Genomic DNA, 19,573 nt, shown 5'->3' with positions numbered 1-19,573 from the left:
AGGAGGATGAGCCGAGGGAGGAGGGTGTGGGGGATGCTAGCGACGCAGATCTGTAGGCGAAGCAGCAGGCCATCCTCGATTCCCTCCGCTCGGAGTCGGCTGCAGAGGCCACACGTCATCGCTGGCAGGAGATGGAGGCGCAGCAGGCCGAGATGCTCTTCTACATGGATGAGGTCGAGCAGGAGGAGGATGAGCAGAGCCCTCCTACCCGCCCGTCCAGCCGACGCTCGATACCATCGTTGTGGACATCTCCGACGATGAAGATTAGCTAGGGTAGTACATAGAATTTTTTTTCACGTTTTGTATGGATTTAAGGGTTAAAATATGAAAGATTCAAATGCAGACTAGCTAATTTGAAGCGTGACAGAGGACGTTTGGCCGGATTTGCAAAGTCCGGCCGGAGATGCTCCAACAGTGTTCTTGTTTATCCTTTCCTCAATCCCTCATCCCTACTCGTTGCTGCTTCTATTTTCCCGTCCCCAACAAAGTTTCAGAATCGAAACGCAAGACGGCACTCCGGTTGTTGACCCCGCCGCCCGAGCTTGCTGCTGCACAACCATCGTCGCCGCCGCCGCCGGGTCTCCCTTGTCCTGCTCACCGCTGCTCACGCCCCTCAGGTATCTCACCGTGGATCTCGCTCATCTTCCGTTGATCCAATCCCCTTCCGTTTAGATCCTCAGAATAGGCAGCTGATTTGGTGCGCGCGTTGGGTGGAAACAGAGAGTGAGTTCCAAGAGTTCATAGCAGAGCAGTGCCACTGAACCCTCTTTCTTCTGCCTCGTGATTAGGCCGGCCTTCACTCCTACCATGTGTTTCATCAGCCACTTTTTTTCTTCTTCTTATCCATATCTTATCAAATATTCCCTCCATTTCTAAATATAAGCGAGATATCAATACGGACTACAAACGGATGTATGTATACATATTTTAGAGTGTAGATTAACTCATTTTGCTCCGTATGTAGTCCATATTTGGAATCTCTAAAAGGTCTTATATTTAGGAACGGAGGGAGTATATATCACACTGCTCATTAAGCAATTGGCTGCAGCTCAAGCATTGCCCTGTTTATCTTTTCTTTCTTTTGGAAGGAGGGAGCTTTGTACATCACAAAGTTATCTTCTTACAATCTCTCTCTTAGCAGTAATATCCAACACACGCAACCTGATGATTAGCCCCTCTCTTCATATGTTAGATTTTCACATCGACAGTAGGAGGGTGTCGACACCTGTGCTCAAACAGAACTACTATATAGTTGAGGCATTGTTTGCACCTGTATAGTTGAGGCCTTGTATGCATGTACATCAGTGGATGCTGTTTAGCTGTTTGGGCTATATTCTGTTGCATATACACAGTGACTTCTACAATATCATTTTTATCCTACTACTCAAACTAGATTTTTCCTTGTCTCATGTTTTCCCCGCTTATCTGTTATCCCTGGTCAGAGACAATTCAAATGGAAACCAATGGGTTATCTATCAAGAGTCAGGAAATCGGGTCAAAAAGAAAGTGGGAGACTAACGCAGACCTCAGCCGCCGCTTTTGCACTAGCCAACATGAAAGTCCATGGGAAGGCGGTACAGCGAAGCACATCACATGCCATTCCTCTGAGTACCAAGGCCAGTCTTCGCAAGAGTGTCCTCCATGGAATTATGGTTCGCTCACTACCTCGCCAGGGAGGCAAAAAGATTTCTGCTTTTGCAGTAACCAACATAAAAGTCCATGGGAAGGCGGCACAACAGAGCACATCGCATGGCATTCCTCTTGGTACCAAGGCCACTCTTCACAAGAGTGGCCTACACGGAATGGTGGTTCACTCACCCCCTCGCTAGGGAGGCAAAATGATTTCCGCTTTTGCAGTAACCAACATACAAGTCCATGGGAAGGCGGCACAACAGAGCACATCGCATGCCATCCCTCTTGGTACCAAGGCCGCTCTTCACAAGAGTGGCCTACACGGAATGGTGGTTCACTCACCCCCTCACCAGAGAGGAATGATTTCCATGTTTCAGGAGGTCAATTCTTTCTGACATTCAACCCATACGAACAAGATGTAGAAAGTAGGTACCTTCAGGACAAAAAGAACGGGGTAATCACTTGTTTGGTCTGTGGCAAGGAAGGACATTACAGTAGTAAGTGCCGTTTCAAGGATCAAGAGCACAGAATCATTTGCACAGTCTGTGGCAAAAATGGCCACTGTAGCATGTGGTGTTGCCAGCAGAACAAGTCGGAGAATCGCGCTTGCACCCGCTGTGGAGAGATAGGGCATAGTACCAGTACACATGGTCTCAGTTGCTCAAGCTGCGACGAGCATCATGACGATGGAGAGTGCCGATTGGGCGAAGTTAAATGCTTTATCTGTGAATGTCAGGATCATTATCTTGCTCAGTGCCCCTTGAATTCAGTATTGACTGAGGCATTTCAGGGTCAGAGAGAGAACTTCCAAGCTGCTCTGCGGCTTGCACTATCAAGACAACGCAACCCATCATCTACACCTGCCAAGTGTTCCGCAAAATCAGAAGGAAAAGTACTGACCGCCAACAACTCTAGTACAATTTGCTTTACAAGCCGTGAAGAAGGTCACAATGCCCATATGTGTCCGCAGAAGTTCGGAGCTATATCTGGCAACACGTCAAAAGAAGTAGAAGAGAGCAGCACTATAGTTACATCCTCCAACATGTCCAAAGTATTAGAAGAACAGGACCCTGGTATTGCTAAACAGTCATCAGAAATGAAGCTGGCATCGGTTGTCCATTGTGTAAGGTGTGGTCAGGAAGGGCACTCGGCCAAGAGCTGTCCAACACGGGTGTTTACATGCTACAAATGCAATGAAGAAGGCCACACATCCAGGAATTGCCCTCAGAACCAATCATCAGAAATGAAGCCTAAATCGAATGTCCACTGTGTAAGGTGTGGTGAGGATGGGCACAGGGCCAAGAGCTGTCCAACACGGGTGTTTATATGCTACAAATGCAATGAAGAAGGCCACATATCCAGGAAGTGCCCTCAGAACCAATCATCAGAAATGAAGCCTAAATCGAATGTCCACTGTGTAAGGTGTGGTGAGGAAGGGCACAGGGTCAAGAGCTGTCCAACATGGGTGTTTACATGCTATAAATGCAATGAAGAAGGCCACACATCCCAGAATTGCCCTCAGAACCAATCATCAGAAATGAAGCCTAAATCGAATGTCCACTGTGTTAGTTGTGGTCAGGAAGGGCACATGGCCAAGAGCTGTCCAACACGAGTGTTTACATGCTTCAAATGCAATGAAGAAGGCCACATAGCCAAGAATTGCCCTCAGAAGCGTTAAGACTGCCACACCGAGAGCTGTCGGTAAAGCAAACAGTGCCACACACTATACATGTCGTTACATATTCAATCACGCCGAGAAGCAGCTGGTGAAGAGATTTTGACACTGAGATACAACCAAGGAAGCTCGCAAAGTTACTCACTGAGCTGAGCCAGACCTCCACCTTTGACCAAGAAGTTGTTGCAGAGTTACTCACGCCGAGAAGCAGCTGGTGAAGAGCTTTTTCTTGTGATATTCTAGCTGTTGAAAGTTTTCAAGGATCGGTCTATTTATGATATGTGTTTTAGAATGTCCTTTTCTATGAAGTTGGTGGTGCCAATTGAAGATCTGATGAAGAGACATTCCCAAGACTGCGTTCACAACTGCCGGACTGTGCAAGTTACTGGCATGTTCCTTGGTTTAATAAATGCTTATCCATACTAAATGAACTTGATGAAGAAGTGTAAGGAATACATCTGGGTAAGTTGCGGCAATATTCTGTAATATCTGAAGAATGCATAGGACATCTTAGTTAGTACTGGAAAGTTCTGTAAACACCATGAGTTGGTACTGGAGAAGTTTTGGAACCATTTAAATGATGAGTTCATCATGTGTGAAGTCCGAATGATGGCAAGTTGCCTTCTTACTTCGTAGTACAAGATATGTCTGCAGAAGGAGTTGCATTGATACTTGGGAATGCCAAGATTTACCTGTTTTTTTTTTAAAGACGTGTTGATGATTTCGAAATAGTTGTAACCCTGGGGCTCTTCTGATAGAGGACCTAGTTACGTTTTTTGGCAGGAGCACACATAACAAACTTAGGCAGATGAAGTCTTAATACCAGTGCTGGCAGACTAAATGTTTACTAGTTCTGCATTAACTAATGACCTTCATTTACTGGAATTACATTCTTTCAAATGAATACTCGGCATAAGTGTTATTGGTATTAAAATACATACTGCTCTTGTCTTCTGAAAGATCCGAAAGAAGCTCTCCATTTAACCTTTACATAACCATGCATTTTGAATAATGACTTGGCTAAGAGAAAAAGTTACTCATTGTTGCTCAGTACATGGATGCTCGATTGCTGGAACATATATAATGTTGATCCCTTGTTATATTGCGGTTAATTTGTCGAGCTGCACTTTACGGCCCTTGATCTGAAGTGACTACATAATGATATAATCATACAACTCCAATCTAACTGAAAACATGGAAATCCTACATTGTGCTTGTATATATGAGTTATCCATAGTTTCATTGCCTGTTTTAGTCAAAGAAGTTTGAATATTGGTCTGAGAAATGTAGAAGTAGAGTACAGCCTGTTAGTTAGCAGCTTTTGATTATAAACCGCCAGATTTTGACAGCTTGTAAATTGTGGCTGTTACCTTGTAATGTAATTTAGGTATAGAATGTTTCCGGAGGATGGAGCGTGTTTGAACAAGCTGAACCAACATTTGAACACATTGCCTGGGCGATTGACTGCTTTGCTTGGTATGGCCTACCTTCTCAATGCATAGCGTTCATTCGTAATACAATTAGCTGCTGAAGAGAAAAAGTTACTCTTTCTTGCTCAATACTGTTACCTTGTAACTCAATTTAGGCACAGGGCAAATTCACCCCTGAACCACTAATCGTCTACCAAGTGAACAAACTGACATTATTTTTCAAGAAAAAACAATAGATATGCTAACTCAGTGCAGCTACGCTACCAAAAAAAAAAGATGCATTGCTGAATGGTAAACCACAGCTTCACAAAGGCTCAACCAGAGCACCATCCTTTTCTGAAGAACATAACGAGACCGCACTGCAGTTCGATATGAAGAAATTATAGTTGTGCATGCACCTGTTGTTCAGTAGCTCACCAACTGGTCCATGTTACTTTCAACTGCTGTTCTCTGCCTAGTTTGCAGCATTGCAAGGACATTTCGAGTCTAGTTCTCCGGTTCGCTGGTCAGTCGCACCTCTATTTACAATGTTCATTTGGAACAACTTGGTTTTGCACCTCCATTTGCAATGTTCATTTGGAACAACTTGGTTTCATACTAGTACATTCTCATCCGTGTTCTCTTGACAGGATGCAATCCAACGCAAACCTTCCCAGGAAAAAAATATGCAAGGAATCTACAGGACCCCTTTAGGAACAGCAACAGCAAACCATGCCATAAATATTTATACGCATCTTACATGCATTGCAGCAATGATGAACTATCGCGATTGGTTCCATGTTGCTGTATACTTGTGCCAAGTGCAGTTATCTCTAATGATGTTTTGTCCTTGTTGTTTTTATCATCCAGTTCAAGGCATGGCGTCATTGGGTTTGAGGTATGACTGGACCTGGCCGTTGGGATGCCCACCATGGATGATTCAATGGCTCCTCTCCAATTTCCTTACTACTTTGCGAGGCTTTTGCCAGATCCAAATTTTTGTCTGCTTTGTACTCCATCCGTCCCAAAATAAGGTGATAGACTGACAGTACTAAATTAGCGACACTAATTTCGAGATGGAGGAAGCACGTAGTACATGCAGGTTAGGCGTCGGCAGATCGATGGGGACTGCTATGAGGATCCTTGGCGTGCCTTGGCTATATCTTTGAACAATTTTCTGTCGAAGATTATATCGGACAATTTTCTGAACTTATGGACCAGTTGACAGCCTATGAGCCTGATCCTGATATGCCTCATTATATGACTAGATTTGTTTAGGATACAATGTTCGTACGATTGTTGTTGTTCAAAGGCCCGCCGATTCAGATGCTGCATATCCTATTGCTGTTGTGCACGAAGAGATGGGGGAGTTTGATGCTGACTTTTATTCGCCCAATCGTCGGTCCAGTGTTACTTCTAAGTCTTACTGTCAGAGCAAGCAAGCCAGCACTCGAATTCCTGGATAGCCAAAGAGAAATGACAATTTCAAGAGCAGCCCTGTTGGAGATGACAAGCTGGCAACATTGAAGGCTTACCGAAGAGCAAAGGGATTTGCTTCATCTGTGGCGAAGTGCAATACTACTGTTCAGTTGCATATTGTCCAAGAAATACTTGAATTCTATTCAGTTGACAATGCTGATTGTGAGGGCAGCAATATTGAACTTAGGTTTTGTCAGCAGAGGCGCAAACAACAAATGGTGCCATTCGCGTAGATTGTCAGATAGCTGAGCATACAGTGGACTCTGGCAGTTCTCATTCCTTGGTCAGTGCTCGCTTGGCAACACAACTAGTAGGACAAGAGCCACTACCTAAGATGCAAAAGGTCCGTATAGCTGGTGGTGGGCATCTACTTTCACTCAAGTTATTCCTCGCTGTAAATGGACTGCGCTCAAATGATCATGAATTCCAGTATGATTTTAAGGCGCTACCTCTGCAATATTACGATGGTATTATTGTTGGAAATATGACCTAGAGGCAATAATATAGTCATTATTATATTTCCATGTTGATGGCTCTATTTTGTACGCATTTTGGGAGCTCATTTGTTGCATATTGTCTCCGTATATCATGTCCTACTGAGCCAATTACATGTCCATTATGCATGCTTCTCCGTTTATACACTTTTCATTGTGAGCATTACATAATTTGTGGTTTTATAGTTTTCTTTGTTTATTGTGTCTATAGGTGAGAAATCATGGACGAAGCACGATGAAATGGTCAAGATTGAGATTAAAAAAAAGGAGGACCTTCAGGTACCAGGCTTGCACATTTTGGAGTGTCAAGTATGACATTTTGCAAAGTGCTCAATTTGAATATCCAACACTACCGGTGCATCGGCATCGTTCATACAAATCTAATAAGCCCAAGAACGTCAAAAATTGAGTTCGTATGAAGGAATGCCGGCAGATTCACCAAAGGAGTCCAAAGCAAAAGACAATCTTCGCGAGCGGGAAGTTGACAGCTTCAGTCCACACGAACCAACACGCCGAAGAAGCATTGTATCAGGGCACCACCGGTTTGGAAACATCACCTCTCTTGCCGGCGATCGAGAGAGAGAGAGAGGAAAATCTGGCGTGGACCTGACCATCGACGAATATCTGCAGTCGCAGCACCGCCGGCGCAATGCTCCTGTAAAAGCTCCAAGGCTCCACAGGGACGCCGGAGCACGCCTCACCGCGGCAGCGAAGCTAGAGTAGAAAACGAACCACAAGGCAGCAGTCGCCGCCATGCCTGCCTCGATTGGAAAACCTGTTTCCAGATCCACCGACGACTTCCGCACCCAAGCAGCAGGGAAGAGATCCGGAGCACCTTTATTCAGCGCCGCCGCCATAACCGTCGAAACCAAAACAACAGACCACAAAAAACCTAGCCCTAACCTATCCACACACCATGAATAAGATGAGAAGGTTCCCCCATCATCCCGCTGCCGGAGTGGCTGACAGAGAGCGATGGCACACGAGTCGCCTCCCTTTCGCCTGTCGTGAGAGCAAACAAAGAGAAGGGGAAGGAAGACGGTTCTCATGTCGAATCTTAGCCCATCAAATATCTTTGATTGCAAGCTTGTGCTATGTGGGATGATGTTTCAGCCAATATTTATTCAGCGATTTTATAGATCTTGCTTCAAGAGGTGAGTGACTAGTGTGATTTTTAAAGCCTGGTACGACAAAGTGTTTAAAGGTGACCCTTTTATTTACCGTTGGTACAAATTCAAATGCTATTTTTACTCCGACAGGCTGCATACAATTAAAGAAAGTAGAAGACCAGTATGATTTTATTTTAATTTTTTTGTAGTCGTTCTACGTCCAATTGTCTTTGCATTATAATTGTCTTTACAGTAAATTCATTTAAAATAGTAAAAAAGCTTTTATTTTTTATTCTTTTGTGATGCTAGATGCTCACGTGCGTGAAGTCCATGCCAAATTTCATGGAGTCTGGACATTTCAGTAGCTCTCAGCAAAAACGATAAATTTTGGAGCTGTAAGAAAGTGTACTGTTCATGTACTGCTTCGACTGAATTTTTCTTTTTTGCGTGAGCTCCTCAGATGCCCAAACAAATTGAAATTTGGCATGGACATCACGTATTGAAACATCTTCCATCTAAGAAATTTCAGAATTTTATAAATTTGTTTAGTATTTTTTTTGAGTTTATTTACTCTTCGCCCGGTGCAGATGAGCCTGGGCACCGAATTGAATATCCGTATTGAAGCCCAATTTACTCTTCCCCGCTAAAAAAAAGCCCAGTGACCCAGTCTACTCTATATCTATATTCAGGCTCATAATCCGAACCAACCCAGTTTACCTTACTAGTATTTCTCAAAAAAAAAAAACAGTTTACCTTACTGCTCCTCGATCCCTCATCCCCGAGATAATTACACGATAGTACCACATTTGGGGCGGTGGTGGCGAATTGGTACCATTTTTGGAAATTTTTACGTGTCAGTACCACGTTTGGGTCTAACCGTTGCAAATCGAGCTAATCTTCGTATTTCTACATATTGACGCTGGAACTGACCGCCCGGGCCCGCGCGTCAGCTGCCACGCTGGCGAATCGGCACCCCCCCGCTCGCTCGATACGTGCGGTCCGGCTCGAACCGGACCGGCCCGTGCTCTGTCTCTCCCTCCTCGCTCGTGCCTTCCTCCTCGCTCCTCTCTCGCCGCCCTCGTCGCCGCCCGCCATGGTTTTCGAAGACGAAAGCAGTGAGGAGACGTCCAGCCTGCCGTACATGCACTCGACCTCATCCACGGACGGGCTTAACCAGGTGATTTCCCTTGAGCTAGGTTTAGGGTTAGGGTTTCAGATTTGGGGCTTTTTGATTTGGTTGATTTTGCTGGGTTTTGATTTGGGCATTTTGTTTGTATGAGGTTCGGCAGGTCCCTTTCAGCGTTGAAGATCCAGATTACCAGGGGCTTGAGCTGGAAACGATGTCTCCATGTGAGAAGCACGGGAAGGCATCTGAGAGGCTTGTCGCATTTGAAGGAACAGACACAGGGAGAAGGTTCTTAGCATGTGCAGAGCCGGTATGAATTGTAGGGTGATAGTTGGATATTATATTTTGGTTGATAGTGTCATTTTATTGTTGGTTTGACAGTGGCATATTGAACATGACTACAAGGCCTGATTATTAGAGCATATTCACTTTTGCAACAGCAGTGGCAGTAATTTCATGACAGTGGTACTGTTATTTAGCAGTGGCATTGTTCTTGGTATCATGTGAAATATTCAGTTTAGGACTTCTACAGGTTTTATGTTGCTGTTGTGGCATTTTTATGTACTTAATGACAGTGCACTGTTAATTATGTTGCTGTTACACTTTACTCCTGTTTGGAACTAAATATTGAGTGCAAATCTGTTCAAATCTGTAGCTGAGTGGTGTTGTAATTTGTCATGTTGTTATTTAGTGGGTAGGTACATCTCAATTACCAGTGTAGCTTAGTGCTGCTATTATTACCAATTTAGAAAGGAAAAATAGTGTTAGGAACTAATGTAGCTTAGTGCACTAGTTATTTACCTGTGGTATGAACTAACTTGTTTATTATTTATCTTTTTGCTCTTTTTGCAGGAAGGGCAGAATTGTGGGTTTGTTGAATGGGTTGATCACCAGTGGCCCCCAACAATGCAAAATGCATTGTTGAAGCTGTGGGCAATGGTTGAAGATAGCAGGAGTGCTAGGGTGAATGATAATCTTGAAAGTTCTTTCACTATCCACCATCTGACAGAAGAGAAGAACAAGTTGGAGGCCAACTATGACAAGCTAGTCCAAGATGTGCATGAGCTTATGAGCTTCCAGGAGGAGAGAGTGGTGGATTTCAGACATCTGCAGTCTGCCATTACATATCAGCATGAATGCAGAAGTGAACTAGTGGCTGATATGAAGGCACAGATGGCAAAGAGAGATGCAGAGTCTGAGAAGCTTAAGCAGAATTATGAAGTGCTACTGAACCTGACAAGAGCTCAAGCTACAGTCATCCAGAACCTGAAGTTGAAGCATATTACAGACAAGCAATTGCTTAGTGAAGCTAAGATGAACTTGGAGTTGAAGAATGCAGAGCTCACAAAGTCTGAGGAGAAGCTCACCCAAGATAAGCTAGAGTTGAAGTTTCAGGTTTTAGATTTGCTTAAGGGAAAGGAAAAGCATGGTGAAGAGATGGTGCAGCTAGAGCTTCAGTTTGCTGAGCTGATGAAGGCAGAGGAGAAGCTGAAGGAGAAGATCAAGGGGATCCAGGCCATCTTAGAGAAGTGAAGAAAATGAATATGAGCTAGTGGGCAATGCTGACCTTTTGGGCATGATGGTTGTGTAGTGTATGGCTCTACTAAATGCGAACTTCTCTAAGATGAACTATGGCTGTGTATGTATGTAGTAAATATGCTTTTCATCCTTTTGTGAGAAAAGGATGAACTATGCATCTAAACTCCACTATGTATTGTGAACAATGGTTGTGTACCCTATAATATGTTGAACTCTAGTAACTATTGTGTGTTATGTTTGCTAGACTTGAAATGATGTTATATCATGCATTGGAAGATGGATTAGATATTCTGTGTTATGCTTGCTAGACTTCAGATTATGATTTCTCATGCACTAGGTTTTATATTAGATGATTATGTTAGCATTGGAAGACTATTTGATGGTTATGTTAGCACCGTAAATCCTAATGGTTAGGTTTAGGTGGCTTCGTCGACTCCGAGGCACCGTAAACCCTAAAGGTTAGGTTTAGGTGGCTCCGTCGACCCAGGCACCGTAAACCCTAAAGGTTAGGTTTGGGTGGCTCCGTCGACCCCGAGACACTGTAAACCCTAAAGGTTAGGTTTAGGTGGCTCCGTCGACCCCTAGGCACCGTAAACCCTAATGGTTAGGTTTAGGTGGCTCCGTCGACCCCTAGGCACCGTAAACCCTAAAGGTTAGGTTTGGGTGGCTCCGTCGACCCCGAGACACTGTAAACCCTAAAGGTTAGGTTTAGGTTGGTTCATCCATATGACCATAGCCACCATAAATACTAATGCTTAGGTTTAGGTTGGTTCATCCATATGACCAAATAGCAAAACAATGCCATTAAAGTATGAACATAAACCATCAAGTTATCCACCCAAGTGGCATCAATCCATGAACCATCAAGTTATCCCCAACAGAACCATCAAGATATCCATTGGCATCAGCACAAGTTGCTTTAGTGGCATCAAACACAAAAGAAAACACATTGTAGTGGCATCAAACTCTAAATAATACACATTGTACCATGAATACAAGTTGCTGATGTATCATCAAAGCAAAATAAAGCACAGTGTATCATCAGCACAAGTTGCTGTAGTGGCATCAAACCAAAATAAAGCATCAGCAGTAGTTACTGGAGTGACATCAAACCAAAAGATAACATTCCACATTGTAGTAGGTGCACATTGTAGCATCAGCAGAAGTTTGCATCACCTTCTGCCACCTCTACTAGCATTGAACCAGGTCATCCATCCAGTGTGTGTGCCATCATTTGGTGGAGGAGGAGCACTAGAAGTTGAGGCACCATACTGCCTTGGGGCAGAGAAAGGCCTTGAAGAATGAGCACCTCTCCGAGCAGTAGATTGAGCACTAGAAGATGCTCTTCCAGATCCTCTTCCACCACCAGCCCTTCTTCCAGCACCTCTGCTAGCACCACTTCCACCACCTCTGCCAGCACTAGCAGAAGCTCTAGGTGTTGCTGAAGCAGTTCTAGGTGTTGCTGAAGCAGCTCTAGGTGTTGCTGCAGGAGCTGTAGGAGCAACACCTCTTCCTTGTGAATTCCTTGCAGCAGGCTTGGAAAACAATTCAAAGGAAACACACTTAATAATACTACAAGTAAGAAATGTACAAGGGACAAAGGTAATTTACAGAAACATCAAAGTGAAGAACTAGTTCCAAGGGCTTACCACATGTTTGTTCTTTCTTAAGGCCAACTCAGGTTTCAACTGTTTAAGGCAGCTTGTGTATTTATGCCCTTGTAATCCACAATTGCTACAAGTTATTGTCCCCATTCTTGAGGTGGACTTTGGCTTTGGAACTTCAAATTTTCCCTTTATCCTCTTCTCTTTCTTTCTTCCTTTCTTGACTTTAAATGCTGGAGGTTCTATGTCTGGACCTGGGGTCTTTGTCCAGTCATGCTCACCAGGGACAGGATATATCATTGGTTCATATGCTGCCAAGTAATATGGTTTCTTGAAAAATTTGCTTACATAGTCCTCTGGAAACCTTTTTGCCTTGTTAATTGCTGAGATGGCATGGTTACATGGGACTCCACTGAGGTCCCACTTTCTGCAACCACAGGTTTCAAGTTCCAAATTGACAGCATCCGTTTGCTCCCCACTAGTTACTTGCCACAAGTTAACACCTGCTTGAATGGGTTTGCAATACCTGGCCCTTTCCTTCTCAATCTCCAACTTCTCACTGTAATGTGGTGTGATCTCCCATCTAGCTTCCTTTCCACTCTCTCTATTCCTGTGCCACCTAACCATCTGCTTATCCTTTATGCCATCACACATAGTTCTTATTGGTTTTTTTTCCTATGATCTAGGATGTACTTGTTAAACACCCCAGACAAATTGTTGACAACCAAGTCAGTCTTGCAATTTGTGTCAAATGCATGCCTAGCCCAGGTTTTCTTGGGTATTGCACTAAGCCACTGCCAAGCTTCCTCACTCTCAGCTTTGAGATCATCCATTGCTATATTAAATTTGTGTTCATTATATGCATAACTGGCATTATCCATGCACTTCTTAAGGTCTTCCCCCTAAAGCCAGCATTTTGGAAGTTTGCATATATGTGTCTTAAGCAGAATCTTTGATTATTGTTAGGAAAAACTCTATCAACTGCAAACAGTAGCCCCTGGTGCACACAATTTAAACAGCTAAGCTACTGTCTAATACACATGTAAACACATATTTAGCAGGCAATGCAAGGTGGATAGACATACCTTCTGTCTGTCAGACATTATAGTATATGGACCATACTGTCCAACTTCTCCTCCAAGACAAATTTTCAGTTGGTGTAGAAACCAGCACCAGTTTGCTTTGTCCTCTTGTCCAACAATGCCAAATGCCAGTGGGTATATGTTGTTATTGCCATCTCTACCAGTGGCAGCAAGGATTTGTGCACCAGTGGTTAGCTTGATAAAACATCCATCAATACCTAAAACAGGAAGTAAACATAACATGTTAAATGCATTTATATGTGCAAGCTCTTGAAACTAACAACATCAAAGTAGTGTACAAGCTAAAATAAACTAACCAATGAATGGTCTACACCCCTGTAGAAATCCCTCCCTTGCTCCATTGATGCAGTAAAATATGGCATGGAATCTGGGTCCTGGATGTGGGATTTTTTCAGTGGCTCTTGGAGTTACAGTGCTGACTACAACTCTACTCCCAGGGTTTGTATCCATGACAGTCTGAGCATAGTCTCTCAGCCTTGGGTATTGCTTCTTATGATCTCCCAACACAGCCTCAACAGCTAGGTTTTTTGCCCTATATGCCATAGCCTTGGGCACATCCACACCATACTTTTCCATGCATGCATCAATAAGTGTATGTATGCTAGTAGTGACATCAGATCTGAATAGTGGCTCATATTGCTTTGCAAGCCACTTGGCACTTACCCTGGTTGTTTCAGTTGAACTAGGGCAAGTGTGTTGTAATCTCATCTTCTTAATTGCAAAAGTGTTTTCCCCTTTTATAACAGCTGCCACAATGCAGAACTTGCATTGTGAATTCTTGCAATGCACAATGATCCTCTTATCTGAGTTCCTGTGATACTTGAAGTCTCTGCACTGAGTGATGTGCAAGCTCAACAAAGCATCTCTGAATTGATGTTGATCTATGAAACACATTTGCAGTTGTAGTTGTTGGTGTGGTTGCTCCAAATCCTCATTGTACCATACTCTAGGTGGCCTCTTCTTTGCCCTGCTCTTCCTTCCTTTAGGTAGCACAAATGCTAGTGGCTGAAACCCATCATCTTCACTGTCCTTCAGTAAACTATTATCTTCTTCATCTGATGATGGTTTCCAATCAGGTTGCACTTCTTCTAAAACACTGGAATGTGACCTTGTTGTTGGTCCCCTCCTTACTTGCAGCTTCTGCTTCTTCTTTGCTGGCACAGATATTTTTTCTTCCTCTTCTGGAACAATAGGGTCATCATCCTCCAAATCAAATAATTCCTCTACCGCTGTGTCACCCTCATAATGCACTTGTTCTTCCTCCTCTGTTTCTTCTTCTGATTCTTCATCCTTTGTTTCTTCTTCATGTTGTTCTTCTACTTCTTCCTCTATCTGTCTGTTCCCTGTTCCATCTCCATGTCTTCAGCATCATTCATTTCCTCATTATAGTTAGGCCTTAAATCCCCAATATAATAAGGGTTAGTGTCACTGTCATATTGCCCTTCAGATGAAGATGCATAACTGCCATCATAGCCATCTTGTTCTTCTTCCACAACTTCTTTTAACTTTGGATTTAGAACACTCATGTTCTCTTGTGTTAAAACAGCAGGGCCTACAGCTGCAATAGAGCAGCTACTCTGACCTTCATAAGCTACACCTTGCTGATCAACAGCATACACAGAAGGATCAGCCAGATCATAAACCACAGGCTCAGAATAAACAATTGCATCTAATTTTTGCTTCTCTACAAAACCCTTTTGTGCTAAACTAACAGCTGGTGGACAAGCCCTAAATAGTAAATTAAGCACCAAACTCTCCTCATTCTGCCTCTTGATCAACTGTAGTTTAACATTACTATCAACCAATTCCAAACCCTGCTCTCCTGGGGTCTCCATGTAAAACAGCAGTGAATTATCAATACTAAAGCCTTGTGTTTCCATCAATGCAACCATATTCAGATATGTCACATCTGAACAACTTAACTTCCCCTCTAACAGATCATTATTGTCAAAATGGATCCTAACATTCCATATGTCTTCATATAAACTACAATTCACATGCAATTTGCCTAATCAGTACACTATAACCCTAATTAGCAAATAAATGAGAAGAAAAAAAAGACAGAAACAGAAACTTACAGGACGCCGCCGAGCCCGTGGGTTAGCTCGTGGCTATTGCTAGGGTTCGCCATCCATTGTTGTGCCAGCCGTACCCGCTGCTCCATGGACAGTGCGGGCTCCATGAACTCGTCGTCGTCGCTGGAATACTCAGAGCTCGAGTAGCCGTCGCCGCCCTCGATTGGAGATCTCCCCTCGATTCCTCCTGCCGCGCCGCTGCCGAAGAGGGGAATGTTTGCGCCGCCACCATCGCCGTTGCCGCCATCGCCGCTGCTGCCACCACCGCCCGGGGTCGCTGCCGCCATCGCCGTAGAGACGTGCGAGGGAGCTAGGGTTCGTCGACGAACAGAGGAAGAGAAGAAAGGAGAGGGAGAGACAGAGCACGGGCCGGTCCGGTTCGAGCCGGACCGCACGTATCGAGCGGGCGGGCGCCGATTCGCCAGCGTGGCAGCTGACGCGCGGGCCCGAGCGGTCAGTTCCAGCATACGAAGATTAGCTCGATTTGCAATGGTTAGACCCAAACATGATACTGACACGTAAATTTTTCCCAAAAGTGGTACCAATTCGTCACCACCGCTCCAAACGTGGTACTATCGTGTAATTATCTCCTCATCCCCACTCGTTGCTGCTTCTATTTCCCAACAAAAGTTCCGAACCGAAACGCAAGGCGGCACTCCGGTTGTTGACCCCGCCCCCGCCGCCGCCGTCGCCGCCGCCGGGTCTCCCTTCTCCTGCTCACAGCTGCTGACGCCCCATCAGGTATCTCACCGCCGATCTCACTCACTCGTCTTCTGTTGATCCAGTTCCCCTTCCGTTTAGATCTTCTTAGGTATAGGTACCTGATTTGGTGCGTGCGTTAGGCGGAAACAGAGAGTGAATTCCGAGCCTACATAGCAGAGCAGCCCCACTGAACCATCTTTCTTCTGCCTCGTGATTAGGCCGGCCTTCAATCCTAACCATACCATGTGTTTCATCAGCCACTTTTTCCTTCTTCTTTTTATGCATATCATATCAATATACAGTAGTATGTCCAACACACACATATTAGATTTCGCAACTAATGTATTTGTTGCATGAATGGTTGACGATTCCCCAGCAAACATTATAGTATGGTATTCATGAATAAATAAATAATGAAAATCAGATTTTTGCTTTACCTCGGTCTTACGAAGATGCTTGTATATATAGCAGTATACACAATTTTCGATTCTGACACCATATTAGTTAACCGGGTCTTTTATGTGATGTAAACTTTGCTTTTTTCAAACACCAGGTGTTTTTCAGAACTATTATTAATATAGCTCTTCCTAGAGCACTGGCAGCAACCGCATCATGAAAGGGTCGAGGGAAGGCGATCCGATATGCATCAGTGACAGCGAAGGTAAAATTCCAATATCCGAGCGCATGTCGTGTATTAAAAATAATTGTTCTCTGTCCTGAAGGCATATGCGTGGGTTATGCATTGTATAGGTTTCAGACTCCTCGAACCTTTCTGCATGCTCTTATAACAATGATGTGAGGTGTGAGATTTGTCTGACTCTTGTATGATTAACTTTTAAGGAATCGTTAGCCATTCATGAATGTTTAGCCCCTCTCTTCACATGTTAGATTTTCAGATCGGCGGTAGGAGGATATCGACACCTGTGCTCAAACAGAACTGCGTATATAGTTGAGGCATTGCTTGCACCTGTATAGTTGAGCCCCTGTATGCATGTACATCAGTGGATATTGTTTAGCTGTTCTGGGCTATATTATGTTGCATCTACACAGTGACTTCTACAGTATCATTTTTATCCTACTCCTCAAACTAGATTCTTCCTTGTCTCATATTTTCCCCTCTTTATCTGTTATCCCTGGTCAGAAACAGTTCAAATGGAAACCAATGGGTTATCTCTCAAGACTCAGGAAATCGAGTCAAAAAGGAAGTGGGAGACAGCCGCAGACCTCAGCCGCCGCTTTTGCAGTAACCAACATGAAAGTCCATGGGAAGGCGGTACAGCGAAGCACATCGCATGCCATTCCTCTGGGTACCAAGGCCACTCTTCGCGAGAGTGGCCTCCATGGAATGATGGTTCGCTCGCTACCACGCTAGGAGAAGTACTGGACCCCGACAAGTCTAGTCCAATATTCAGAGCATGTAAAACAAAAAACTCAGGGAAGAGAAGGATATGCTTTACATGCCGTGAAGAAGGTCACTATGACCGTCAGTGTCCTCAAAAGTTAAGAGCTATGTCTGCCAACCTGTCAAAAGTAGTCGAAGAGTTGCCTCCACGGCATGATGGTTCACTCACTACCCCGCTAGGGAGGCAAAGCAGTAACCAACATAAGAGTCCATGGGAAGGCAGCACAACAGAGCACATCGCATGCCATTCCTCTGGGTACCAAGGCCAATATTCGCAAGAGTGGCTTCTGTGGAATTATGGTTTGCTCACTACCTTGCTAGGGTGGCAAAATGATTTCCGCTTTTTCAGTAACCAACATGAAAGTCCTTCGGAAGGCGGCCAAACAGAGCACATCGCATGCCATTCCTCTGGGTACCAAGGCCACTATTCGCAAGAGTGGCCTCCACGGAATTATGGTTCGCTCACTACCTCACTAGGGAGGCAAAAAGATTTCCACTTTTGCAGTAGTCAACGTGAAAGTCCATGGGAAGGCGGCAAAACAGAGTATCAGGACAAAATGAATGGGATAATCACTTGTTTGGTTTGTGGCAAGGAAGGACATTACAGTTGTGACTGCCCTTTCAAGGATCAGGAGCACAAAGTCATTTGCACATTCTGTAGCAAAAATGGCCACTGTAGCATGTGGTGTTGCCAGCAGAACAAGTCGGAGAGTCGCGCTTGCACCCGCTGTGGAGAGATAGGGCATACTGCTAGTACACATGGTCTCGGTTGCTCAAGCTGTGACGAATATCATCTGGATGGAGAGTGCCGACTGAGCGAAGTTAAATGCTTTGTTTGTGAATGTCAGGATCATTATCTTGCTCAGTGCCCCTTGAATTTCCAAGGTGCTCTGCGGCTTGCACTATCAAAACGAGGCAGCACATCATCTGCACCTGCCAAGTGTTCCGCAAAATCAGAAGGAAAAGTACTTAGAGCCGATGGGTCTAGTCCAATTTGCTTTACGTGCCGTGAAGAAGGTCACTTTGCCTTTCAGTGTCCTCAGAACAGCCCCAGCGTGTCCGAAGAATTTGAAGAGAGCAGCACTATAGCTACAGCCACCAACCTGTCCAAAGAATTAGAAGGCCAGGACCCTGGTACTGCCAAACAATCATCAGAAACGAAGCCGATATTGTACGATCAGTGTTGCCCCTCAAAAGCAAAAGTACTGACCTCCAACAAGTCTAGTCCAATGGTTAGAACATGTAAAACAAAAACAGAAGGGGAGAAAAGGATGTGCTCTACATGCCGTGAAGAAGGTCACTATGCCCGTATGTGTCCGCAGAAGTTCGGAGCTATATCTGGCAACACGTCAAAAGAATTAGAAGAGAGCAGCACTATTGCTACATCCTCCAACATGTCCAAAGTATTGGAAGAACAGGACCCTGGTACTGCTAAACATTCATCAGATATGAAGTGGGTTCTTCGATGTGCTAGCTGTGGTCAGGAAGGGCACAGGGCCAGGAGCTGTCCAACACGTGTGTTTATATGCTCCTTATGCAATGAAGAAGGCCACAAAGCCAAGAAATGCCCTCAGAAGCGCCAGAAGCGTTAAGACTGCCGCACCAAAAGCTACCGGTTAAGCAAACAGTGATACACACCATACATATGTCGTTACATTTTCAATCACGCCGAGAAGCAGATGGGAAAGAGACGTTGACACTAAGATACAACAAAGGAAGCTCAGTAAGATACTCGCTGAGCTGAGCCAGACCTCCACCTTTGACCAAGAAGTTGCTGCACAGTTACTATTTCTTGTGATACTCATAGCTGTTGAAGACATAGTGTTCCCTGTTTCGCTCCACCTGTGTTTCGTCTGCCTGCCCTTCGTGCTCAGTTTCCTCCCAAACCCACGTTGCCTCTGCGCACCTCCGTCGATTGCTGTCTCCGTGCTCGTTTCCCACAGCCCTCACCCTGAGCATCGCTGTCCAATCCTCCCCTCGAGTGTCTGCCTCAGGGCTAGGATGGGACCACCTGACTCAGCCTCCTTCCCTCCGTACGGCTAGAGCAGACGCTCCTGGGCAACGGCCGGCAGAGCGTCGATGACTGTCGCAACGAGCGGCAGTTAAGGCGATGTCGGAGGTCCTCACTGATGGTGTTGAGGCTCGGTCTGGGATCGTTGTCCATGATAATACCAGAGGACTCGCCCTGCCTGGTGATGTGTGTGTGCGGTGTCCTTTGTTCGAT

At 44.7% G+C, this 19,573-nt stretch overlaps 2 protein-coding genes across 12 annotated transcripts; both read left to right on the top strand.

The window, feature by feature from the left end:
- Positions 1-384: 384 nt before the first annotated feature.
- Positions 385-10,530, top strand: LOC123119348 (uncharacterized). Of its 7 annotated transcripts, none has more exons than XM_044539135.1 (6): positions 397-617; positions 4,695-4,783; positions 5,587-6,538; positions 6,901-8,975; positions 9,088-9,234; positions 9,777-10,530. In XM_044539135.1, exons 4-6 carry the CDS (start codon positions 8,892-8,894, stop codon positions 10,455-10,457), a joined length of 912 nt encoding a protein of 303 aa, XP_044395070.1. In that variant the 5' UTR covers positions 397-617; positions 4,695-4,783; positions 5,587-6,538; positions 6,901-8,891; the 3' UTR covers positions 10,458-10,530. The 7 variants fall into 7 exon arrangements, 5 of the variants coding, with proteins under 5 accessions (XP_044395070.1, XP_044395071.1, XP_044395069.1 ...); XM_044539136.1 differs by having other exon boundaries at positions 5,367-6,538; XM_044539134.1 differs by having other exon boundaries at positions 4,695-6,538.
- Positions 10,531-15,840: 5,310 nt separating this feature from the next.
- LOC123119347 (uncharacterized) lies at positions 15,841-19,048 on the top strand. 5 transcript variants are annotated; one of them, XM_044539129.1, is made up of 3 exons: positions 15,841-15,986; positions 16,539-16,608; positions 17,089-19,048. In XM_044539129.1, the coding sequence occupies exons 2-3, from the start codon at positions 16,560-16,562 to the stop codon at positions 18,939-18,941; spliced, it is 1,902 nt and encodes a 633-aa protein (XP_044395064.1). In that variant the 5' UTR covers positions 15,841-15,986; positions 16,539-16,559; the 3' UTR covers positions 18,942-19,048. The 5 variants fall into 5 exon arrangements, with proteins under 5 accessions (XP_044395064.1, XP_044395066.1, XP_044395063.1 ...); XM_044539131.1 differs by having other exon boundaries at positions 16,501-16,608; positions 17,095-19,048; XM_044539128.1 differs by having other exon boundaries at positions 16,501-16,608.
- Positions 19,049-19,573: the final 525 nt, after the last annotated feature.

Source organism: Triticum aestivum, chromosome 5D (assembly GCF_018294505.1).
Source record: "Triticum aestivum cultivar Chinese Spring chromosome 5D, IWGSC CS RefSeq v2.1, whole genome shotgun sequence".
NCBI lineage: Eukaryota > Viridiplantae > Streptophyta > Magnoliopsida > Poales > Poaceae > Triticum > Triticum aestivum.
Note: the sequence above shows the minus strand (reverse complement) of the source record. Positions and strands in the feature narration are given on the sequence as shown.

Excerpts from the sequence above, each read along its gene's own strand:
- LOC123119347 (XM_044539129.1), top strand. The coding sequence starts at position 16,560 with ATGAAAGGGTCGAGGGAAGGCGATCCGATATGCATCAGTGACAGCGAA. Across the intron at positions 16,609-17,088 it reads ATGCATCAGTGACAGCGAAG|AAACAGTTCAAATGGAAACC; the intron begins GTAAAATTCCAA and ends ATCCCTGGTCAG.
- LOC123119348 (XM_044539135.1), top strand. The coding sequence starts at position 8,892 with ATGGTTTTCGAAGACGAAAGCAGTGAGGAGACGTCCAGCCTGCCGTAC. Across the intron at positions 8,976-9,087 it reads CCACGGACGGGCTTAACCAG|GTCCCTTTCAGCGTTGAAGA; the intron begins GTGATTTCCCTT and ends GAGGTTCGGCAG. Across the intron at positions 9,235-9,776 it reads TCTTAGCATGTGCAGAGCCG|GAAGGGCAGAATTGTGGGTT; the intron begins GTATGAATTGTA and ends CTCTTTTTGCAG.